Consider the following 26,609-nt stretch of genomic DNA (forward strand, 5'->3'; position numbering starts at 1 on the left):
AACACATGTTGAATGAACATCTCTTTAAACCCTGCACGTACCTGTCCATCTGGTTCATCCTCATCGCTGTCTGTCACCCTCTCTTTACACTTGAGGTCGATGGAGCCTTCAGGACATGAATCTTCTGAGGGTGAAATATCACACAACCCCTTTTATTATTAGAATAATTATTCTTTATTCACCTACAAAACATTTTAGCCTTATCAATTTCATTGATCTCTTTCTTATTTACTCTCTTCAAAAAATATCGGCACAAGTGCACAAAACGCACACAGCACACTTCAAACCTTTCATGGGTTTAGATTTTGTTTGGATGTTTGCGAGTGGTGGACACATTGAGAAGTCTCATGTGTGAGAGCATCCAGCGCTTTAAGGCTTTTTCATGAATTTTTGGCTGAAATGTCTTTATTACAGTTCATAACAGTTAAAAATAGAACAGAGGCTCTGAGGATTTCTGATTTCTTTATTCCTGTTTTATTTCACATACACCTGCTGAATCCACACACGCAGGCACGATTCACTACTCTGCCCTCCTTTGGGTCTTTTGTTAATTGTGCTTATGTCCCGTATTCACCTCAGTGATGAATGAATTCTTTCTATTCTAAGTCAGGTCTTTTTTCCTTTTCCTTTCCTTTATGTTCCCTGTTTCGATTTAACTGATACTCTTTCTTCTATTTCAAAGTGTGTCATATTTCCTTGTCTTTGTCTCCTGTTTTGTCCATGTGTCAATCTCCTTCTTTCTTCTTATTTCCTGTTTTATTTTGGTGATGACGTTCTCTTTGCCTATTGTTCCTTTGTGATTGCTGCCCCGCCCTCATTAGTTTCATCTGTATTCAGTTGTGTACACTCAGTCCTGTGTATATACCCACTGTATTCTTGTCTCTCCACTCTCAGCTTTCAGTTTTTCTCAGTATTATCCACACACTGTAAAAAAGATGGCGGTAACGTCACTTCAGAAGTGAAGCTTCAACCCTGCATTCTTTCTAATGACCAGCAGGGGGTGATGCCTCTGGTTCCAGTTATATAGACGTCCATGTGAAAACGGCCTTTGCTGTAAAGCCTTTCATTCCCACACTCGTCACACCAAAACGGTGGGATTTCACCAACCAGTGGGTGACATCATGGTGGCTACATCCATTTTTTAATGCTATTTATGGTTTTTCCTTCTATGTGTCTGCTTTAGATTTCTGCTTTTATTGTGAAATACTGGACCTAACTGGACTCTTCTAAGTATTTATCAGCCATTTAAACCTTGCCTTTTGTTTATTAATCTTGCCTCAGTTTCCTGCATTTGCATGCTCTCTCCTGCAGATCCTTAATACCATGTGTTTGTGTGCGTGACAGGGATATTTACTTGTGTCACAAAAGATCTAGTAGCTGTGTGAGCTCACAGAGGAAGATTAATGATGAAGAAAGAGACCTGCCCTGTCAGAGGCATTGTTATACTTATGAGTCACGTCATTATTATTATTTTTTTAACAACAAAAGTCTTCAGCTTCCTACTGGGCGTAGTGAAACAATAGTAGTGAACAAATTTCCCACGTGTGGGACTAATAAAGGTTATCTTATCTTATCTTATCTTATCTTATCTTATCTTAACACACATGTTTATAATAGTGAAAAGGAAGTATCCTGTAGGTTGACTGGAAAATCTACACCTATGACTATGAATTGATTTCTTCTGTAGAGCAAATGAGACAAAGGTTGTTAAGGCTGCCTGCAGACTTTCACAGCTACACTGGGAATTATGTGCTGTTGTGGTCGTGATATTTTAAGACTAGCAATTAGCAGCTGAAGTGTTATGGCTGCATGACAGAGACACTTTTTTTTTTCAAGCATTAGGTATTTGCTGACAGAGTCACACTGAGTAAGAAAACAGAAGTTTACTGGCCATCATGGGAACTGAAACTATTACTCTCTGGTTATGAAACTGTAACCTCACTAAAATCACTCTGCAGATAATCTCACTCACCCATGACATCATCGTCTCCCTCTTCCTCACAGATGACCATGCGTTCCTCATCGCTAGTCACGTCCTCGCTGGCCCCACCCTGGTACAGCGACTGAGGCGGTGGACGGCCGCGAAACAAACTTGTGCCGTCCTCCTGAAAGTGTAGAAAGAAAGACGGCACATGAAGTGATTTCTCTAAAATATATCACCGACACTGAATGACACCAGCCAACATTTATGTCCAAAATATGGGAGATTTATTTTTTTTAGGACGACAAGAGTATTTTATAGTGATTGTGACACAGAGTGCCACTAAAGTTACTGAATGTTTAAATAAAGTTTGCCCTGAAAAATGTAAAATAAATCATTTTTAAGCTACGTCCTGCAGTATAACCAGTGATCTGGAACTACTCTGTGTTTTTGGTCCCTGCACATTCTTCTCATGACACAGAGATATCACTATTTGTCCTAATTTGGTTGCAACTAGTTGTGTAATTTAATATGAGTGGGGAGGGGTATCTTTGGTGGTTTTACAATATTTCATGTATGAGTAATTGATTTGTAAACCTCAAGTTGTGGCTGTTCAATTCAGTTTTATTTCTATAGCATTAATTCACAATAGCTGCCTTAAGGTGCTTTATACTGTAAGATAAATAAGCGGCACTCGATGACAGTAGGATGGAAGAAGTCCCTTCTGACAGGAAGAGACCTGCAACATAATCAGGGTCAGGGAAGGGCAGCCATCTCCTGGGATGGTCGGGGGAGAGAAAAGTAAAAAAGGGAAAGCATAGAAGACAAATAAATACCACAGACTATGGGAGAGAGAAGACAAACATTACTGAGATGCAGTGAAAAGTGTGTAAAAAGGTCAGGGGGGAACAAAATGCTCAGTGCATCACGGGAAGTCCCCCAGCAGCTTGAGGCTATAGCATCGTACCTAAGGGATGGTTCAGGAATGTGTGATCCAGCCCTAACTATATGCTTTATCAAAAAGGAAAGTTTGAAGCTGAATCTTAAAAGTAGAGCCGGTGTCTCTCTCCTGAATCCAAACCGCGAGCTGAGAGGCCTGATAGCTGAAGGCTCTGCCTACCATTCTACTTTTAGAAACTCGAGGAACCGCAATTAAGCCAGCAGTCTGAGAACAAAGTGCTCGGTTGGGATAATATCATACTATGAGGCTTCTCAATCTACAGCAAGACCTGATCATTTAGGACTTTGTATGTGAGAAAAAGGATTTTAAGTCAGTTCTGGATTCAACAGGGAGCTAAAGAAGAGAAGTCAGTACGGGAGAAATATGATCTCTCTTTCCAGTACTCTCGCTGCGGCAACTGAGCCTCGCTCAAGCTTTTCAAGGAGCTTTTAGAACAACCTAATGATAGTAAGAAATTACAACAGTCCAGTCTCAAAGTAACAAATGCAAGAGCTCATTTTTCACATCCGTCTGAGATAGGATGTTTCTAATTTTAGAGATTTTGCACAGATGAAAGAAAGCAGACCTAGACATTAGTTTAATGTGTGCACATATCCTGGTCTAGGTTCGTCTTTCCAACTTCACTGAAGTCAGCAACTCGCACACATTGCTCGAGGCATTATTATTTATTTTGCTGTGTTTTAAAGTCACCTTTCTGATGCATGTTGCTGTGAAACAGACACCTCTTAATGCATGTTGTGGGTTACAGATGGATTAAAATCTCATTAAAATTACATGTGGTGTGTGAATTCTGTATGTAGACAGCATTTCACAAACAATCTGGCAGACGAGGTAACCTTGGTAACAGATGCATGTGTTCCAGTTATTTACAATAAAGTCTGAGACTCACACAAATTCCCAGGAGTTTCCCCGAGAGATGGAGGAAAACAGGATTGTCTTAAAATATGGGAGAAACCCGTGAAAAAAGTGTTAGTGTTGGAAGATGTGCTGTTTATAAACTCTAAAGAAATCAGACAGAAGTAATGCAGCTATTATTAAAGCATGCATACATTCTTTACGCCCGTGGCATCAGATGAACGCCTTCAGACAAAAGCGCTCGCATGTAGGCCTACTCCTCTGTGATTAGGAGCGAAGCAGCAAACACCAGTCTCATACCTTCAAAGGCACACAAAAAGTAGAAGGCGAAACCTTTGAAGTTGGAGGCTGCTCTCCCCCAGAGCTTCCACTGGGTTTTCAGCAGCAACAACTCGAGCCCTCACACAAAGCATCGAGCGAGTCCATTTGAACTGCTTTTGAACAGCATTCGGCCAAAACGCTCTGCGGTCTGAGGGACACACGTCTGCGGTGTGCGTGCAGAGGCACACACAAACACTGCAACCGCTGAGTTCATGTGGGTTTCTTTAAGTTACTTCACTCTGTTGCTTCTTCATTTCACTCTGGGATGCATTTTTCTCTAAGAAACTTGTTAAATACACTCAACTTGACACATTAAATAGATTTACGTGGGTGTTTTTCTGAGAAATTACACTGTTTGGTAAGTAACCAGTTGGTGGTATCCAGTGATCTGAAACAGCTTTCTTCACAGTCTTAAATCTCCTGAGTCTGTTTGCTGCCTGGCAGCTACAGATTAACAACCTCGCACCTTCTCCAGGTCTCTCTCCCACTCCCTCTGCTCCAGGGTGTGCACTGCACTCTGGGAAAAGGCTCGGGGACGGTGAGACGGCCCCCCAAACATCCCTCCTCGACGCTCCGATGCCCCCGGCCATCCCGAGCCTCCCCCCTTCCCTTCCAGCACCTGGGACTCTGAGTGGGCATCTGGGGAAGAGAGAAGAGCAGACTCAGAACAAAGATCAAATATCACATTGAATCATCAAGGAGCGGATCAATACAGCTTCAAATCAATACGTTTATACTCAGAAACGCTCCTTTATATTCTGACAGTCGAGGGGTTTAGTTATTGTTGTCCATACTGAACAAAAGCCTGACACTTGATACAAATGTGTGTAACGCTTTGTGCATTTTATAATAAAATACAAGCAAATCCCTTTATTACTGAAGACGAGGCTCCTCCATTATAGCAAATAATCTTAATCACAATGACTTTGTGATAATTTAATACTGATATTCAGCCTTCCCCTGGCTCATCTAGAGAAACATTGTGAGTTTTATTTCCTCTAGATGGAGCTTTTTAAACAACAGCTCTCTTTGACTCGTCTTTCCTGAAAACAGAGTGAGTTTGAGCTTTTAGGGAGGGGTAAAAGAGCACAGGTGTAACCTAAAGTGGTGTGTTTATGTCACACCAAGACAAAAAAGGTGAGAGTAAGAGTGCTGATGGCCCCTGATCTGAACTTGCCAGCTGACTGGGGTCATTCTATAATCTGCTCATGCTGCTTTGCATTTTGATGTGGTGATTTTTTTTTTTGTGGGTATGAAAATGTAAAATCACCTGAGTAAGAAATGGATTTTGACTTGCTTGGAAAAATTGTTAAATTTCGTAATATTACTATATTACAGCTAGCAAACTCGATACGTTTTATACATATAAATTATGTGAAGATCTAAAAAAAACAATGCTTCATAGCAACAGTTGGTATTAAAATTCACTGCAGAACTTATGAAGGTTCGAAGCGATTCACAGATGGTTTTTTTCCCTTTAGCTTAAAAATGCAGATTAGAGGTGATCATCACACACCTATGCTCTCTGACATGCTCCTCTCCCGTGGCTCCTTTGGGGTACCCCGGCCCTCTGACAAAGACTTTCTGCGGTCCTTGTTACACCACTTCCAGTCTGGGTGGGCTCTGAAGTGGGCCTCTTTCACCTGAATGAGGAGAAAGATGAGGAGGAGGAGGAGGAGGAGAAAAGGTCTTCAACTTTCTGTTGATGCAGTTTCAGTTTCTGAATACCAGCTGTGCAGATTTCACAGCTCGTGAAATTTCCCCCAGTTTTTTTTTATCTGATAATTACAGAGAAGCCACTTGAAACTGGATGTTTACAGCGGCTAATGTGTTAGACTTGTTAGCAGTAAACTCAATTCAAAACATTTAACCAATTCATTACAAGAAAAAGCACAGAAGTAATAAAATAGGAGGAAAGAAGAAGAATTTGAGGGTGTTTGTTTACCTGAAAGGCCAGATCATGGTACTGCTGCTTTTCATTGGGCCCTAAAGCGTACCACCACTCGCCCAGGATCTTGCTGACTGTGCGGTTGTCCTGGTTGGGATGTCGCTGGTGCACCAGGGCCCGGTGGCGTTTACTGAAGATCATGAAGGCATTCATGGGACGGCGGATGTGGTCCTTTTCCCTCTGGTTAAAGTTTGGCAGAGGACACGAGTGTTTATTGTAGTGACATTTAACAAGCAATCACCATCTGGTGTTCCACTTCTATTTTTTACATCTTGTCTGCTGGTTGACTGGGTGCACTCCGGACTGACCTTTCTGTCTCCGTCCTTAGGCAGTGCACTGAGGGACTGTGTGCGTCTCTTAATGGTTCCAGTGGAAGGCGATGGATCGTTGGCCAAACCCGGGGAAAACCTGCATCCACACAAAAAGAAAAGTGAAACTGAGACTCTGACTGAGACGGGAATTCAAGGGAGATTCCTCAGTCTGAGGCTTTATCCTCTGTCCAGACGTTTTACCACAGTTTCCCAAAAAATAATATCCATCCACGAATGACTGCATTGACAGGAAGCAGAGTGACACAGAAAATATTACAGGAGAAGAACTCAAAAGAAAGACCAGAGATTCCTTTGTGAGGACCACCTTCGACATTCCCATTTTTCCCTACAATAACTTTAGATAGAAGATGATCCTGGTATCATAAATGTAAAAGGGAGACCTTTCATGAACAGCCCCCTACCCCACAGGAACATTTAAAATGCAGTTCAGTTTTGCTATTTAAATTTCAACATAGCTTATGATACTGATCCTCAAAGTTGGCAAAAGTCATTCTAACAAAATGTGATTTTGGCTAGAAATTGTGACACTTGAAATATATTCGTCATTACAAAGCGAATATAGCAACACATTAGAGTCCTACTGGGATGAGTATCCATCATCAAGTGATGACACAAAAATGTAAAATGAATACAGACGTGAGAAGACTTACATCGCCAGGCATATGTGAGCCTGGCTTTAATGTTTATTTTCTGAGAGCGATAAGCCCCAGTCAGGGAGCGAATCTGTCTCCAGTCTAACTATAAAACAATCCCAGAGTATGGAAACTAAAACTAGGTCAGCACTGATATCACAAGTCTGTGTTTTAGGGTTTTCTGGAGTAACATTTACACCTTTTAAATATAAAAGCATACTAGTGTGGCTACATACTCCAAGTCAGGAAAGCAATGCAGCAGAAGGGTCTCTGATGCAGTAGTGCCTGCTTATTCAGATATCTCACTCCTCCACCTCATATGTTTTAAATTTGTTTCACAAATTTGCTGCAGGAAGGGAAGGTTCAGCTCACTGTGGCGTTTCATATGAAGTAACCACTTAACCAGTATGAAATGTCGTGCTGCAGAAACCACAAAAAATGTTTCCTTTTTAGTGGTTACCTGCAGTTTTCTATGCAATCATGAAATAATGGAGCAGTTCTTTCCATCTGTGTTGCTTTTTCCACTTCGTGTATCTTTCATCTGCTGTAAATTTAGTTGGCACGACGTTTCTCACCTCTTCGAGACTCGGTGGTAATTTCTAATTATCAAAACAAGGCTGGGTTTTTAAAAAAATCCCCTTTGCTACTCACAAAAAAACCAAACAAAAGATATAAATTAATGAATAAATAACTAAGTCATAGAAATAAAGGTTTGTGGTGGAATGTGGTGGATGAGTCGTCTCAGACTGATGAAACAAACGGCTTCAAAGTCTTGTGGTTCAGCAGCAAACACTTTTGTATCCCTTGCCACAGGGCAGCAGGGTGATCAGACTGTGGCTGATATTGTCTTTTAGTAGCGTTTCAGCTCTGTGCAGACACCTCAAAGCGACCGTCGCTATCATTAAGCCTGCTAACTACTGAGAATGTATTCAGTGAGTTCCACTGAAACGGCTTTTTCTGCTACGAAACTGCATTTCCCCCCCGAGACACTGAACTGGTTCTGGGAAAAGGGAACCAAACATACATAAACATACATTACTTTGACCTGCTGCTGTAAACAGCAGTTAAAATAAATGGTAAATGCAGTGATGTGCTTTACTTTTTTTAATATTATTTCAACATTACTGTTGTTTATATTAGGCTGCTTTGAGTCTCTAACATGCTGGGCTAAAACATGATTTTGGCTTTAGATTTGGTTACAGTTTTTAACAGTCACACATGGCAGATATGGGACCAAATCACTACCCACCTCTATGTACTCTGAGGGCCTGAAACTCAGAACATTTTCATAATATGAAGTTCAAATTTTGTAATTATTATATAACTCACATTAACTAAAATTATAAATAAATTAGCTGATTATGAGGGTATCAGGTGGGATCAGGTTTGTTTAACCTTACATGGAATAATCATCCATGAGTATAAGGTGATCGTGATTGCAGAAAACAGAGATTGTTGTTGTGAATACAATACTGGAAGTATTAACTATCACCAAAGGAAGAAACATCCAAAAATAAACTCTTTCACAAGCTAAAAAAATGGTTTGAATGCATTTTTTTTAAATTCCAAGTATTGCTGAATCAAAGTGTTTGCTTGCTGTTTTGAGCAGTGGTGTCAGAGGAAAACAAGCATCAGATAATAAAAAGAAAAAAGAAATCTGACAGAATGCACAAAAGCTTAACTAATCTGTGAATTTAGATAGTGGTTAGACTGAGTGTTGATTCTATCTAGTTTTTGTTTCTTTGTATTAGTATTTTAGTTGCTCACGAAAGTGAAAAAGACTGTATTGGATCAGCAGAAACTGCATGGGTATCGGTACAGGGATGAGAAAGTGTTAATAAGCCATATGCATTCATTGCTTGACACGATTTTTTATAGACCACCAAGAAAACAGAAATATTTTTAAAAATCTGTCAAAGCTTTGTGTAAAACTAAAAATTATATCGGTATTGATTAGAGGGAAAAAACAGAAAAAACTAACTGAGTTTCAGAAAAAAGTCAGACATTAATCAAGTGTGACATTTAACTTCTAAAACAAATTTTTCTTCTCATAAATGCGTGTAAATAACTGTAATTCGGCATGTGAATCAAAAAATAATCATGGACATTACTATATTTTGAGTTTTTCGTCAAGCAGTACATTTGAAAATGTACATTTTAGTATTAAAAATACAATTCTGATTAAAGAGATTGCACATACTGGTGGAACAACCACTACAGAAACATAAAAAATGATTTTGGTCATTACTAATACTGTTAATTTAGTGTAGCTAAGAAATAAACCTTTCATTGTGCGGTGGTCTAATTATTAAGAACTGTACAGGTGTTGATAAGAGTTCACTGTACTCAAGTACAGAAACCTAACTAAACTGTACAATATTAGATTATTTTCATCAACACAACAATAGAAAAACATGATTTTACAGCTGTTGCTGCAGCTGATGACAGTTTTTTGTTACGTATGAATGAGCAGTTTCATAATGACAAGTAAACGAAACGCTAACCTTATCTTCAAAAGACATGACTGGTCATTTTATGAGAAAAAACAAAAGACGGATTTAGTGTCGATTAATTGGAAAATGTAACTTTTAATTATGATATTAAACTTGACGTAGGGGGAAAGTAATGAAACTTACAGGAATGTAGAAATACTAAGAATTAAAATGTGAACATACCAGTTATCAGTATTAGAAAAGATTATCTGAGGGCGTCTGCAGAAGAATAATAGTTTAGTGTTGACTCTCAGACTTTTTCCTGAGAGCGACAGGAAACACAGGAAATCTTGTTGCTACACTTGGTGTCAGATAAAAGGAAATAATAATAAAAAACTCTGTTTAGAAGAAAAGCTTTTCTGAGCAGGCAGACAGAAAGTCTGTTAGACAGTGAACTCGGTGTCAAGCTGTGACTACATGAATATGGTGTTTTTTTTCTTCTCCTTTTCTTTTCTACTCAACATTTTTGGCAAATATGGCAAACACAAGAAAAAGAAAGAATAAATAAACAAAAGCAGATGAAGGCACAAGAGTAATATTTACAGTGTCCATGGAGATAATGATTAAGCTATGGGAAACAAGGAAATATAAAAAAAAACAACACAATAATGAGTCAGAGAGTTAGGATGGGGTAAAAAGATATTATCGGAATAACAAGCTTAAGAAATGTCTGCCAAGATATTACACAGAAAACCCCTCAAAACAGTCATTAACAAAGCCAAGTTTATAGCACATTTTAAACAACACAGCACCATCGTATGGAAAATAATAATTAAGACTTTTACTTTATTAACTGATTAGAATATCAGGGTTGAGCCTTTGGGGAAGGTTACATACATAAGCATGATTGATCCAAACAAAGAGACTTGTGTTCCTGTTACTTTTGAAGATCTGATGAAGAAAAACACATTTTAAGCTCTGATAACACAGTCATTTTGTGAAAGGTTGAAAACCTCTTTGATGGTGTTGCTGAATTATATTAAATGCCAAAGCCACCCAAAACAGGAATGTTATATATAACTGACACCATGGCATTATGAAATCTAAATGTAACTTATTTGGTTTAGTACTGTCTCTGTTTCTGATGCTGAAGAACATAAAGTTAGTTTTGACTCAGAGACATGGTACTCTGAGACTCTCAATCAGGCAGTTTGGAACAGTGGTTGTCCTCATAGAGCCGATCGATGGCTGATTCAGGAAACACGTGGGCTACTCATATTCATGACAGTAACTCGATATTATAGTGCAGGTGTAGGTATCTTCGCTGTATCTTCAGTGTTTGTGGCCCATAACGTGGATTAGTGCAGAATTATTCAGGTTTTCTGCTGAGACTTGGACTGAGCTGGTAATGAAGGAGTAACTATATGGACAACAAGTAATGTAAAAACATCTCTTAATGTTTGAATTCAGGTGTTTTCGTTGCCGCAGGTGTATAAAATCACAAACACAGAGCCATGAGGTCTGCCTTTACGAACATCTGTGAAAGTATGGGTTACACTGCAGAGTTTGAGCGTGGTGCTGTAATAAGATGCGTTGTGAGATTTCCTCTCTCCACTCTCAAATGAAGGTAGTATTACTGCAGGAACCACAGCAACTGAGCCACAAAGTGACAAACCACGCAGAGCTACAGAGCGCCGAGTGTTGAGGCGCAAAGGGTGTTAAAATTACCGCCGTTCTGCTGACTCAACAGTCTGCAGAGTTTCAAAACTCCTCTGGTATTAACATCAGCATGAAAACTGTGCACTGGGAGCTTCACAGCATGAAACCCATGTTGTGAAGGCTGAGCAGCTCCTATAGGTGACATGTATAAGTGTCCCGGTACTTTTGTCCATACAGTGTACAAAGTCTTCAAAATTAGATACTCGCTCTTAGCCCTCAAGTAGCCAAATATACAATTCATGACCCCAGACCAGTGTTGGGAAGGTTACTTTTAAAATGTATTCAACTACAGATTACAGATTACATGCCCCAAATGTATTTTGTAACGTATTCCGTTACATTACTCAATGAGAGTAATGTAATATATTATCATGTTTTTTACAGCTACATAAATGTACTATTGCTGTGTGAATTATTACTATTACTGAAGGTTACTAGCCCATGAGGCTATGCCTGTAACACAAAAATAATTATTTGAACAATAATTTTTAAAAATATTTCGTCACGTCATTATGCAGGCCGCAAGTAGAGGTGACATAGGCCGTGAGATTGAGACACAGGCATTAGAGCCTCTTAATGCGTGTTTTGTTTGGGGTTTCCACCGGCGTGGGATTACCAAAAATATAGAGGGCATAGCATAACATATGTACTCCGTTACTCCCCAACACTGCCCCAGACACATATGTAAATATGCTGATGTGGTAGTTTTGACTGTAAAAAAGTTTCCCGACATAAATTTATGTGAGGAAATATTTTCACCTCTACTCCAACTGTTCATTGTTTTTAATGACAATTGGTCCATTGGTGTGGGAAGGCCAACGGTAATATATATGTGCTTTTTGACATCACAGCTACTGATTTGATTGGAATTTCCCACGTCTGTGTGTTGAAGCAAACCTACGCTAACAGATTTAGCGTAGCAACATTTGCTGTTGCAGAAGATGTTTCTGCACACGTACAAACAAAAATCTTAAATATAAGCCTGCAACTAACGGTAAGGTAAGGAGGTCACAGTTACTAAAACTAAAATAGCTCGGCGACTTGAGGGTTAAATAATTTAAATAGTGTTTTTCTCATGGCATGGTCATGTTTAAACCACACGTTAAACATGGCACACAAGCTTCCGTCGGGGAGTTTGGCAGATTTCACGGAAACAACGTCGGGAGTTTTTTGACTTTTAAGCCAGTTTTTAATCAGATTTAATTACCGATTCTTTACATGCAGCAAATGTTATGGTTCTCTCCCCACTCGCTCAGACAGGGCCTTAGTGTTTGCTAACAGGAACAACTGCCAAGTGGAGACACTTTCTTCTAGAAGGACTTTGGGTAAAGTCAGTACTGTTTATAGGCGTATGTGTGAATGTGCTTGTGTAGGGGGATGTTTCACTTTTGTGTGGCAGTGAACAAAAGCAGAAAAAGAAAGCAAGAGACTGGGAATGGACCGATAACAAGAGGCTGATAACGAATAACATAAAAACAGGGTAGTGGAGCTAATATACCGGCTCTTTTTAAATGTGCAGACTTTTTGTTTTTATTAATGCCGCTGTCCTCTCCATTGAGATGTAGGCAGATAACAGGTGTAAGCAGTGTAACGTTAAGATATTGCTGATCTATTTCTTTTGGCGACAGCAGCCTTTGTGAGCCTAGTGACCCTGAAACATTCATAACCACACTACCAGCCAGACAGCCGCGCAGCTCGTCTGAGTCACTCTGAAAGAGCAATAACCCCGCCAGATGTAAAGACACAGCCTGAGACTGAGAGGAATGAACAAGCACAGACTATACAACTCCTGCCAGACACACACACACACACACTTAAACACACACACACCGATGCAGCTGATAGAAAAGTTGTTTGTTTCTTTTGAATTCTGCTGGCAAAGGTGGATTTCAATACACCTGTTCCAAGTGTAGAGTCCTTGAGAGTTTTAAAGCTGGAGATTCAAACTATACCGACAAACTGCATCTAATATAATCCACAGTTACTACCCGCTTTCATGAGTCATACCGAGAGTCGCAGAAAGGAAACAAACACTATGTATGAAGTGTTTGCTCAAAATGAGTTGACACCATTTAAATGGAGCACGAAGGGACAGAAGGTCCCTGGTTAACAACACTCTGTTGTTTCAGCGAGACTCTGAAAAAAAAACACACAAAAACTTTAGAATAAAATATCCTCAGCAGCAAGTGAGGGGACCAGCAAGCAGCTACTGATAAACAGATTTCCAGACTGTTTGCTATTTCGCTCTAAGAAGTGACTGAGTTCATATGTGAGTAGCAGACAGATATAAAGACTGCACTTGCATGTAAATAAGACCTAAACCGCTTCGGCAGTCGACTGGCTTCTGATTGGTCAGGGGACCACGCTACCCTCTACACTTGAATTTAAATTCAATCTATTGTTTTTTGTGATTATTCCACTTCTTCTCCAACAGCACTCATAAATGTTGGCCTCTGTACTCAAAAAAGTAATATCTTACATATAATCTGCTATTTTTTTTAAAACTCTAACTGTATATTTTGGAGAAAAGCAAAAAGCAACTTGTTTTTTAAGCGTATCAGTTAGAATGACTTTTTCCCCCCTCCTCATTGCCAACACTTGGAAGAACGGCTTAACAAAAGCAATATTTACATACTCTGATAGCACAGAATATGGGCTGGGGTCATCATCGATAAGAGCTTAGACTTTAAAGACACAACGTTATCCTTGTGGTTCCTTATTTTGTGTGCACGGCCTGAGACGACTTATTGCATCATTACCAGTGAACCACATGAATCCTAGGCTACAGTCCCACACACAGGCTCAAGCCTCTATCCTAATGAGGTTACACACAAGAGCTTTTTTTAGTGTTTAAGTATCAACACAGGGCAAACAGAACAAAGTGCACTTCGCAGGAAAATGTTGAGGCCATGCAGATTGTGCTGTAATGGAGGCTACAAGCCTCAGCTCTACTTTTGTTACGTGTTAAAAATCAGGCTTTGGCTGCTTGTTTGAGGTCAGCAGGCACATCATTATTAGTGTTTTTGTTCGCATGCCTTCTTTGCAGTTGTTTGCAAAGAGTCGGGCCATTTTTATTTGTATAGCTCAGTGGTTTTCTAGCTTTTCTTCAAAGAGAAATCAAGCTTTCATCTGCAGAGAAAAAGCCCTTTATGCTATCCAGAATGACATGAATGACAATTTTGATTTTATTGTCAGATGAAGACGCTTTTGCAATAAGCCCCACTAAAACTAAAACCCCACTCCTCATCATCTGACAGTTCCACACAATCCAGCACACGTTCTTGCCGTCTCTAGTTAACATCCTGTGCTCTTTTACAGTAGCCAAACTTTCTCTGAAAGGGGACCCTTGGTCTTCAAGTGCCTTTCTAACTCATTTGGCACAATGGCATTAGTGGTTACCTCCTCAAAAACAAATGACACACTCATGCTGAAAGCCGTTGACACCCCCAGTCCAGCTGAAGTCATAAACAGGAAACTTTTGGAGTAATTTCTCCTGATAGCTTTTGTTTCATCTTTAGGGGTTTTTATTTGTTTTCTCCACACAAGAAATCTTCCCCCTCACAAATGTTGTCCTCTCTACCAATCAGGACCTTTGATGTGTCATTCAGGGCACTGAATGTATGTAAATTCCATTTGTGCAGTTAAAATAATAAAGCTTGGTTGACTTAAAATCCCATGGCACTCCTGGACTCATGTACACTCACAACCACTTCTATAGTCTTGAATCATATATAAAGGTTCAAAGTGCTTCACAGGAATAAAAACTCTTTAAAACAATAAGAAAGAAAAAACAATTAAGAAATTCCAGGTCACTTTAACAGCAGTGGGTACTTCCTGGTCTTAATGCACTTTCAAATCATGCGCTTGTCCTTTGATGCCCACAGGAACTGAAGTCAGCTGACTGTAGTGCGTTTTATGGCTTTAATCCTCAATATCCAAGCAAATAAAACATATGAAAAGACCCTGTACGCGTCGAAACATCACTCGCCAGAAAGAAACTCTGCATAAAATGAAAAAACAAACAAACATTTTGTACTTACGGGTCATCTGTGTCACTCTCCATCTCGCTGTCCACCCCACCCCTGTCTGTAGGAGGATTGTCATTCGTTGGGGGTGGACATGATGGCGATCCTCTCTCCAGGTCTGGAGGACCTGACCGCCCGTCACTCACCAGAGCTACAGCACAGCGAGGCTCTGAAAATATTATCCAAAAAAAGCGATTTATGTGCCAGTTAGTGGAGAAGCTTTATGAAAGTAACAGTGGCGTATGTGTAAACACGGGGCTACTCTGCATGCAGCTTGCTGATGGCAGGTATTCTGGCCAACTGTCTGTGGGAGGTGTGACAAGCTCTGACTCAATCTATGTTATAATCTATTGCTGTAGTAACAAAAATACTTGTGTAAGATGGAGGCAAACATAAAGAAACTGTTCTCTGAAAAGTTAAAATCTAAATCTGTACATCAAATAAGTGCGTCCATTAAATCCACAGACTGAAAGATTTAGCCGAGTATTCCTTGTATTTATTCTGTTTTCAAGGTTTGACGGGTTTACAGAGACTGGCTTCAACTTCTGAATTCACCATTACTTATTTAGCTAACACTCTCTGCAGCATTTAGTCAGTCAGGCTGTGTGGTGAACAAATCTAACAAAATAAAATAAGACATAGCTTTTGGGTCTAAAAAGTGGATCCAGGAGTGGCAAAAACAGAAGTCTTATGATGCAGACGTTTATGAGAAAATTACATGATTTAAGGCCTCAGCAAATAATGTCCTCATGAGTTTATAGTCTCCAAAGCTAATTTTATTTTTTATTTAATACAGCATGATGTTCATTTTGTAACTTGGTGCAGTCTGATCATGGTGATCTGGGTCCAACGAAGTTATCTATTCCACTTTCACAGATACGAAACAGAGTGGGGTTTTCTTTCTCTGCTCACTCTCTTAATATTACTTTTGTTTTCTCGATGTTATTTCTCTAATTTTCTAGCAAAAGTATTTCTCAGTATCATCAAAAGAGTTGGCTGTTCACTTTCTTCAGCAAGGAAAATTTTGTTTTTAACCCTGCGGACTTCTAAGATAATAAAGCCACTTACTGTAAATAACCACCGACTGTCACCAAATGGGCAGTTCAGTGCCACTGGTATCACCAGTGTGTGAATGTGTGTGTGAATGGGTGAATGACTGAATGTAGTGTAAAGCGCTTTGGGGTCCTTAGGGACTAAGTAAAGCGCTATACAAATGCAGGCCATTTACCGTTTACCATTACTGTGAAGCCTCAAGCTCAGTATTTCTGCATCGTCATCTTGATGTTTTGAAACCACACATGATAAGTGATGGTGGATTTCACAGAGAAACTAAGAGGCGTTGCATGCTTACACAGCAACTCTTAGTAGGCCCACCCTAAAGCACACCATGCTTCATACTGCTTTCAAACTCTAATTTGCACAATAAACGTTGTGCTGCATTTCAGTAGAAGTAGAAACTAGTGATCAAAACTGCACTGTCTTCACTTATACAGTCTGTGTATATAACAGATACACTTTGCTAACCAAATTAGCTAGGCATTAGCTGATTAGCTCTATTCTCTCATCTAAATATAGTCATTTTCGGTTTCACAGAGCCGAGATGGCACTGGGCCAAACGTCAAACTCTAACCTTCAAACTGGTAATCCAAAAACTAATGAGTGATGTCTAGGTGGCTAAGTATTTATAAAAACACTAACACTGGCTGAAAATGCTGGTGTGTGCAGCAAATGCTGCTAAACACTCATGAGCAGGTCAGCTCATTGGGAAATTATCACCAGCTACTCTGATTTTCTGAGCAGATAAAACAAGCAATTTTAAGTTGTGACCTTCGAAGCAGGTCTTAAAGTGGACCCTTATTTTCTCTCATATGTGGTATGCACTGTTAAAGTGGTAGAGATCATATTAAACATGGATGAAGTCTCAAATAATGAGGTTAACATGTAAAATCCCTGTGGCTGAAAGGCTCAGGCTTCAGACAGCTCAAAATGCTGGGTGTGAGACAGTTTTTAGTACTTTTGGTTTCCTCCTGCTGTTCAAACCTCTATTTGTAAGGAGCAGCCAATCAGATGAAAGCTGGCTTGAAGAGGGAGGAGCTAAAGCTACTTGTTTATTTTGAACTGTGAATCATGCAAAGCTACTCCAGTAGCAGATATAAATAGAGAGGTGGTAAGCAGAACCTCTTTAAACAGCCTACAGCTCTTAAAAATATGACTTAAAGGGCCTAAAATAAAATCCCATTAAGATGTGTACAAAAGAGATTTCTGTTTCCAAATTAGCTTGTAGCTTACTGACAATCCCCACCTGCTCAAATCAGTCTTTGAATAGATTTCAGTACTTGACTCAATAAATAGTGTTATCAACAATGTTACGAGAATAATAATGGTGTGAACACCAACTGTGGTGATTTGCAATCCTGTCGCAACTGTTTTGGGAAACACTGACTTGGCTGTTGATTTGTACTTGATTGTTTTGGCAGGCGTTATTTGAGAACATATCCCTGCATGCCGTTTCCTGTTATGAATATTTTATTGTGGGAAAACTGTTTATAAAACTGTTTTTAGGGCACGAATCCATCTTCGGCACACCTCTCCTGGGTAAAACCTTACGAGGTCGTGTGTACAGAAAAGGAATATGGTCATTTGGTACCTTTGCTCTGATTGACAAGCTGTTGGCCATCAACGGGCTGGGCAGCTGCTCCCGATTGGCTGGGCTCCAGGAAAGGGACCAGCGAATGCCAAGGGAACACTGGCACCGACCGAGGCTCCACGTTGGTCCAAACTGTGGGAAGAGAAGGGAAAGAGGGAGAGAGAAAAAGTGAAATGTCATCATGTTTATCTGCCTCAGTATCACTGCCTGTAAACAGAAAGTATCACTCTGCCCGCTGGCAGCATGTGAAGTCTTGTGTGACCATCACTGCTGTTGAAGCGATACTAAAAACCACACTTTGACAAAATGTGTCTGGAGACCATGAATGGAGTTGTGTACTCAGTCACCTAGTCAGCACCTGTCTCCAGCACACACACATGCAGATGAGCCCTCAGGATAATGAGAGTTGAGGGGTCATGTGGTGTGCGATGTGACGAGGGAACCTGTTATTTTATCCACACAGATTCCAGACTCCAGTCTACTCGCTGTCTAGACCCCTGCCGAACTTCAGACTCTCAGCTGAACTCTCTCTGTAGTGGGATCTATTTCAAGCTGACACAAACGACACCGTAAAACAAAATGCAATAAATTCAAAGAGTTTAGAGCAACTTCTCCTGCTGCCATCTTACAGAGTCACAATGCATCATGGGTCCAAAATAAGGACCCAGCAGTATTTTTCCCCTAAATCATACTGTAAAATCACAGAGAAGTTGTTGTTTGACCATACGTGATATATATTCCTGCTGATATCAGGTTGAAAGAGGAGCTTGGCACGAGAGGCAGTTTGATGACTTTTCAAAACTAAAACTCGTTGCTCAGTCTTTCTTTTAACAGTAATTTTACAACACCTGTTTGCAAGGTTGCTTCAGTAACTTAAGTAAAATAAAAGGAGATGTTGAAAAGAAGTTACAATTAATATTTAAAAAAAGAAACAGAATGCCATAACGTTCATACGTACATACATTTACTGTAAATTTTATAGTCAAGCCTTCACTGGGTACATATTTTTCCTGGAGTAATTTCCTTTACTAGAGATTTTTTTCCCTAATACAAATATTTCACAATATGTTTGAACATACAAATAAAATAATTTAAAGAACTGCCTTAGTCCAATGAATTGCCCTAATAATTATGTATTTCCAATATTTCCCTGGAATGGCAACGACTGTGTTGAACCAGGATATTGTTAAAGACTAAAACATCTCAACAACATTGGACTAACATTCATTTTTTACTCAGTGTTCATAGCTCACAGAGGATGAGTCTGGATGCTGGTAAACACTGGTTTGCCACCACTCATTCTGAGATGGCTGAAATGGGTCTATGGGGATCCCAGTAGGCATGTTTAATTCACATAAAGTAAGTGATTCTTTGGCCTTACATGACATAAATTAATGCTTTCTTATGCTCCTTCTGAACATTTTATAGACCAAATTCTACAGTGTTTTACTGCTGAGCGAATGAAAAGCTCAAGCATAATTTGATTTCAGTATATTTATTACAATATCCTTCTGGGTTAAAGCATTTTTGGGGTGCACAAAAGATTCCTGCATGGAGAAAAACCCTGCACGGTTGTCTGTTAATGACTGATCCTGTAAAAGCAAAAACATTCCCATTCACCACAGCTGTTTTTTTGTGTTTCAGGCTACTTAGTGAACGTGAACATGCTGATATCCTTAACCAAGGTGGTAAACTCAGCAGAAACGAAACCTGCTAAACATAAACTTGATAAACACAAAGCTAGCATGTAAAAGAAGAGACTCACAAGGTTAATGGAAACTAAGCTACATAAACTTGTTAAACTGTTGAATTATACACCACTAACCTTTCTAGTTATATTAATTACAGAGGCATGGTATTTTAGACATCTTTACTGAGTTTATTTGATAAAGCGTTCAGCTTCAGTTCCTCCCAGCTCCCTGTTCCTCCCCTGCCTCCATTAGTCCAGATTCAAGTCCAGCCTGGTGGAAACGAACTGGTGGTGAACTCTTCGCTGCAGCACTGACATGTCCAGTTTCCATTTCCATTTATAATTATATAATTAAGTATTAAAATGGTCTAAATATAGCTAACCATTTGCCAGCTATTGCTCTTCTAAATGAAGATCTAGATACTGCTGAGCTAGACAAGTAAGAAAAAGAAGTGCATCTTGGATGTACTGTAGCTGCTGTTAGTTTCACTGTGTTTAAGAAATCCTTTAGATGCAGATTCTCAGATCACATGACTAGCATCACAGCACTGAGACTTCTGGACTCCGTACTTCTTTCTCCAAGTTTATACTACTGTTTGTAAAGGGAACTTCAGTTGAGGAAGTGAGGCTTATTCAAATTCTTTATACACCACAAGACGCTTTGCTAAGATGCCCGGGAAAGTCCTTAAATGCAAAACAATTCACACACGTTATTGTTGTTTTCCTCATTAGTCGGTTGAAGGTAAAATCCAGCTGCACTGCTCTTAAACCCACGAGATTGAAGGTCTCAATCGAGGACAAATCAGCTGATGCAGACATTTTAAGGAAGAGCAGAGACAACATTTGATAGCAACCATAGCAACCGTTCATTATATAAACACAAGACATAAACAAACAATCCCAAACAAAATTACACTGGATTTCTGTGTGTGGCAAATTACAGGCAGGTCTATGGCTATTTATGTGTACTGCTTGACTGAAACACATGACACACTTCATTTGTGATAAACCGATTCATACAGACTTCTGTCACAGCTATATGACACGTCACATGACTTCTGGGCAACTGGTTACACCTCATCCACAAGTTAAAAGAAGTCACACTGTTTTACATCACTGTTTTAAAATGTGTTAATATACACGCCCACCCCAGAAGGAATAGCTGTGCTTTGTGTTACAGCTAATGGGGATCCTAATAATCAAATAAGTCCTGATGCAGACATTTGTTACTGTAGAATATTCAGTGAAGACATTTCTTGAATTGGCTATAAGACCAAATTAAGAGAATTAAGACCCTTTCAAATAAAGTGTAACTAATGACAGTCTGCTAGTTTAAAAGAGCAGCTCAATAGGATACAGTTATAATGTCACGAATTATTGTAACAATAGAAAGAAGCGTGAATTTCAAACTGTCGACATGCAACACATTTTGCTGTTTCCAGCCACAGATGTGGTCAATTACAATAATTACTACTACGACCTGCTCATCTGTGTAGTACATGTGTGTAAAGGCTAAAATCTCTCAATTTAAACATATCGTACACACAAGGCACTTTACATTGCAAACATGGTATTGTAACAGACACACAAGCAACTATTTGGCAAAAGCGGGGAGAAGGACATTGTTTTAACAGGAAGAGACCTCCAACACAACCATGCTCAGGGAGTGGCAGTAACCTGCTGTGATCAGTTTGGGGTTGAAGGGAGAGAAAAAAGAGAGACACAAAGACAGACATGCAGCTGTGGTATATAAAACATGGTTAGTAAAAAGAGGGGAAGTCCCCAGCAGCATGAGCCTATAGCGGGATAACTAAGGCGAAGGCATACTTGGAGGTCTTAACCATTAGCTTTGTCAAAAAAGCAAAGTTTGAAGCTCACTGGTGAGAGCAGGGAGGGGGTTTCTTGTCTCTTGTGAATTACAAGCCATTAGCGAGATCTAACCCTCACTCATCACATCCAGTTTCAAAACACTAAGATGGCGACAGTGAAAATGCTCGGCGCAAGGCTTCATAACTGCCTTCACAAACCAGTGGGTGATGTCATGGTGATTATGTCCACGTTTTATACTCTCTGTGGTTGTGACATACCAGAATATGGCCAAATGCAACGGTGGGTAGTTTTATTTTTCGGTTTAGGTTATTTTAGCTATGAAAAACCTGGCTAGAGATACTTTGAACATTTTAAGGAAATGCTAACACCCGGAAGAGGTGAAGTGCACTGATCAACTACTGACAGTAGTGAGTTGTGAAACTATCACAGAGAAGCACTGCTCGGATATCTACATCAGATGTTTTTATTGGTTTACTTGGTTTAGTGACAAGCAAAAGGCTGAACTGATAAAGACTTGCACACGATTTAAAGTGGGGAAAACTATGCATCTGACCCATGACTGCACGTTACTACCACTAGACCTTTCCTAATAATCACTCCCGTGGGTGGAAAGTATAGCAATAAAACAGCTCCTGAGCTACTTCTGAGCTCTTATTCCTCCTTCTTCTCCGTCACTGAAGACTGCAGATGCACTCAAAGAGAGCAGTAATGAAACTTGTGATGCTAATGCAGCTGCACTTGAGCTGGGCTATATTTAGGAGAGATCTCAGCCGTGGGGCCTGCTCTGCCTTCTTCTGTGTTTGTTTCTGGGCCCGCGATGGCTCTAGGTGTTTTAAAAAATGTATGGCGGAGGAAACGTTACGCTACAGAGGCAGGTGGCTGTTAGCAGCAGTGCGAGGGATGTGATAGGGAGAGAGAGGGAGAGAGAAGGAGAGAGGGGGAGAGAAAAGTGCACACCAGTAATCAGCTCAGGCCTGAACGCTTTACTGCACTAATTCTACCGGTGGAAACAGTGTATCCATGACAACACGCCAGCAATACGATTGCTCCTTTTTCTGCTGAGAGCAATGAAACACATTCATATCACGCTGGACCTGCCCTTAATGCCCTGTCTGAGGTTGTTGATTGTCTGGAACGAGTGTGCGTGCTTGCATGTTTGTTTGTGTGTGTGTGTCTGTGTGTGTATTGTGTGTAGGAGGTGTGAATGTCCTTGTTGCTCTCTGCACTCCCGCTCTCAGTCTTGCATGTCTAGACATGTCGATATTCTCGCCCTTTTTAAGTTTAAAGTGAAACACCCCTTATCACTCCCTTACACACACGCGTGCTCACACACATGCGTACACATATAAAAAGGGTGACACCCACTGCACACTCGATAACTGTGACACTACACACACTGAGTCACAGATTACACACAGCGAGCAGCGGGTCTGAGTGGTTGCCAGAGCGACTGATGTATCAAAGCTTTCGATATTCATTCCTCAGAAGAAACTGTTTCACTTTAAAGTCATTTTTAACATTTGACTCAAGACAAGATATTATCATTTAATCACAAAGGAGGATATGAAATCCTAACATAAGGAACTCAAAGATCCTCGAGAAGCAAAGCTGATAGTTTTGCCACTTGTGTTCATGGCTTTAAAGTGTAGACTGAACATAAAACATGGATAAAGACACAGTTGTACCCATCCATCATTTTCTTGACTCCACCTTTTGAATCCTGCATTTTTGCATCTGGGAAAATGGCATCTTGGTTCGGGAAGTTACCATATTTGGATGAGGGGAAACTCTGTTGAGCTGCATCCATAAACTATTACCTAGTAATAGTAATATACTAATTAAGCTGCACAATTTCACTCATCCAGACTGGAGCACAAACTAGACAAATAACTACACAGCAAAACCATATTATTTGTCAGACAACTGCATTAAAAATGCTATAAAGGCACCAATGCCCCAATCACAGCGGATCGGACCAGTTTTCAATGCGTCCAGTTAATGAGGAGAGCTGTCAATGTAAGCAGCCAAGCCTCTAAGCATACACGTAGTTAGGGTTGGATCAGGTGACCCTGAATCCTCCCTTAGTTATGCTGCATTAGATGTAGGCTGCTGGGGGATTCCCATGATGCATTGAGTATTTCTTCTTCAGTCACCTTTCTTACTCACGATGTGTTAACAGACCTCTCTGCACTGAATCACTTGTTATTAATATCTGGCTCTCTTCCACAGCATTTCTTTTGTCCTGTCATAGCAGATGGCCCCGCCCCTCCCTGAGCCTGGGTCAGCTGGAGGTTTCTTCCTGTTAAAAGGGAGTTTTTCCTTCCCACTGTTGCCAAAGTGCTTGCTCATAGGGGATCATATGATTGCTGGGTTTTTCTCGGCATATATTATTGTAGGGTCTACCTTATAATACTAAGCATCTTGAGGCGACTGTTGTTGTGATTTGGCGCTGTCTAAATAAAATTGAACTGAATTGAAATTGAACCTAACTTTCAGCCTCACCAGCATCCAAGAGAATGAGTTAAAAAACAATCACCCCCATACAGTTTATATATATGTGGTAACTATCAATAAAGACCAAAATAGTTTGCGGTGCCAGGGTGTAAACATGTTTATTTCTGATGTAGAGTTCAACATTTTAACATTTTATCTGTGGGGACTAACTTGCTTCTGTAGCCACTTTCAAGTGCCCACTAGAAGAACAAATTTTTTTTGGTGGCCCTCAGTAATATTTTACTGACCTGTGGGTGCACCAAATTCAAGGTTCATTTTATTTGCACACACGATAAAACCAGTACAATTAATGCAAAGGCTACAGATACCAAAAAGCCAAAAACACATAGCCTGATGGGGATGACATCACACGTGGATCAAATGCTAATTAATTGTTTAAAGAGGAAAGGAAATGTAAGCAAAGTTCACGATGAAGAGAAAGAACCACAGACAGTGGCTCTACTGCGCAATTTTTGCTGTTAATACACTTTTACTTTATGACAAAGACGTTCTTTATACATATATCAGAACTGCTGTTTACTTAGGAACAAAGACATGAATAAAAGCACCCAACATTACCAGCTAATGCACATATTTTTGACACTGCCCCTTGAACAAAGCTCTACGTAGCACTGACGGACTCCGAGTGTCGACACTCTGCACTTAAACAAGCATACAAAGAGAGTGGCCTCTCTGTTTGACATATAAATAAAACAAAACCTTCTCCACCATCAACAAGTCCAAGCTAAGATCGCATGCAATCCACCCTTGACATGTCAGAGACAGAGATGGAGACGGGCTTTAAGAAAACTCTGGCCAGGAGGAAATGGCCACAGGTAAGAGACGCTATGTTGATGTGTTGAACTTCTCCAATCATTTAAGCATATTAATACTAATCCCAATAAAACTAATGATTAAAAATAACATGTTCATGTGGTATACAGGCAATCTCTTACTCTCTCTGTCAGCAGGTTCTCATGAAGCTTTCTGTTATCTTCATGTTTAATAAATAAATGTCAGCTTTTAGCGTTATTTTGTCTGATGTGTGCATTTATCCTCTGTAGCCTTCATTCGTATCATGGCTCCCTTCATTCAGTCGTTAAAACTTAAAGAACCCCTGCCTTAAACTAATCTGCAGCTATGTCTATGTTTATCCTCGTCTACGTGACTGCCTGTGCAAAATATTCTGCTTCTACATCATCTCACTATCAACCGTGAAACCAACCAACCTATAAATTGCCAATATCCTCCACTTTCAGTTTTCAGATTTACAAAGTGCTGCATCAAAATGACACAAAATGAGAAATCAGGCATTTTAAATGGAAACAATCTTCGTCATTCATATATTCAAAGTAACATTTCTGAGCTTGCCCAGGCTGTAATATCACAAAGTTGGCATGGAAACAAGCACAAAGTAGATGATGAACCCAAGCACCTACATTTCTCGCTAGCCAATTTTCTTACATCCCACCACCTGACTGGGTGAGAAGATTCATTTAAACTGGTCTCAGCTTCTGGTAGAAGAGTCACAGTCGAGTGAAATTAGAAAATGATATTAATTTTACTTTCTGTCTCATGTGTTATAAACAATTTCTGTTGGATCAGTGCTGGTGCTCTGGTTTCTTCCTAGCTGCCTAGTAGGTGTGTTGCAAAAACTACAACTTAGTTCAAACCAAGGTTATAATAGTGAACTAAACACAGTAATCTAAAAGTTGCTGTGAAAAAAAACCCTTTTACTTAACTGAAATAAAGATAGGAATTAGATTTTGAAAAAAAAAGAAAGAAAAGAAAGAAAACAAAACTACTGAAAATAAAATAAAATTCTCGGCAAATTTTCCCCAGTTTTATCGTTTTAGTCTTTGTCAGCACGGTTACATTTGCCAACACAACTAGAGTCCTCTCAGACCGGGATCACTGCATGACTGTAACCTATCACCCAGCTATTCTGGACTCTTTAAATCTGCCCCTAATTATAATAATCACCAAAACTGAAACTAGCAAAAATTAAATAAAACTAAATAGAAACAAAACATTTTTAAACAATGTAACTAATAAAAATATACAAAACTGTAAGCAACTCTGGTTATTACACAAGCAACAACAAAAAATAGAGAATCATTTTTTACCACAGTCCACATCACTTGATCATAATTAGCTCTTAAACAAAGAATAAACTCAGTCATTCTGATGTGTTTATATTTCCCTCACTGCATGAACATTACAGCTTTCGTCAGGCAACCAGCTCTGCTTTGGGTCAGGGAACAATGGATAATGCAAAATATTTTACTGAGGTTTTGGTCTTAGCTTCAGAATTGTTACGTCCCCATCTTTAGTGCACATGGATAACAACAGTTAGAATATTGCAATACTAATTTGTAGTAGTAGTGCAGTACTGTTTGCATTTATATTTGGTGCACCCTGGTGTGTCTGCATTGCTCTGCCATCAGGAGTGAAAGCGAGCCGTTCATGATGGGCTTGGAGCTAATAAATCTTTAACAACAGTTACTATTACTGAATCATAGGAAGGAGAAAAGGATTCAGAACAAACAGAGTCTACACATATTCTGTGTATATGTCTACACTGGCAAAAAACTAACATCTACAGCCTACTGAGCAAGATAGCTAAAACTAAAACCCTAAGAAAATAAAATGCATTCGCACTGCATATTATTACTGAACAGACCTGTCACAGTTTGTGAGATCCATGTCGCTGTAACCTGTAGTTACATTTCTGTGGAGATCAAGCTACACTGTAGGCTGTAGCATAGATTTTAAACCACAGATTTAACATAGTACTATAAAT

General features: G+C 39.7%; 1 protein-coding gene across 5 annotated transcripts in view; it reads right to left on the reverse strand.

Moving 5' to 3' along the window:
* cica (capicua transcriptional repressor a) overlaps nt 1-26,609 on the reverse strand; it is a 51,351-nt gene that overhangs the window by 12,366 nt on the left and 12,376 nt on the right. For 4 of the 5 annotated variants that reach the window (XM_082522334.1, XM_082522333.1, XM_082522330.1 and 1 more), the window contains exons 4-11: nt 17,794-17,925; nt 15,162-15,315; nt 6,315-6,414; nt 6,004-6,186; nt 5,575-5,701; nt 4,525-4,697; nt 1,973-2,105; nt 42-124 (exon numbers count right to left, since the gene is read on the reverse strand). In XM_082522334.1, coding sequence (XP_082378460.1) covers nt 42-124; nt 1,973-2,105; nt 4,525-4,697; nt 5,575-5,701; nt 6,004-6,186; nt 6,315-6,414; nt 15,162-15,315; nt 17,794-17,925 — 1,085 coding nt within the window. The remainder of the gene's footprint in view (nt 1-41; nt 125-1,972; nt 2,106-4,524; nt 4,698-5,574; nt 5,702-6,003; nt 6,187-6,314; nt 6,415-15,161; nt 15,316-17,793; nt 17,926-26,609) is intronic. The other variant, XM_082522332.1, reaches the window with a different exon arrangement.

Source organism: Aulonocara stuartgranti, assembly GCF_965226115.1.
Source record: "Aulonocara stuartgranti genome assembly, chromosome: 22".
Classification (NCBI taxonomy): Eukaryota; Metazoa; Chordata; class Actinopteri; order Cichliformes; family Cichlidae; genus Aulonocara; species Aulonocara stuartgranti.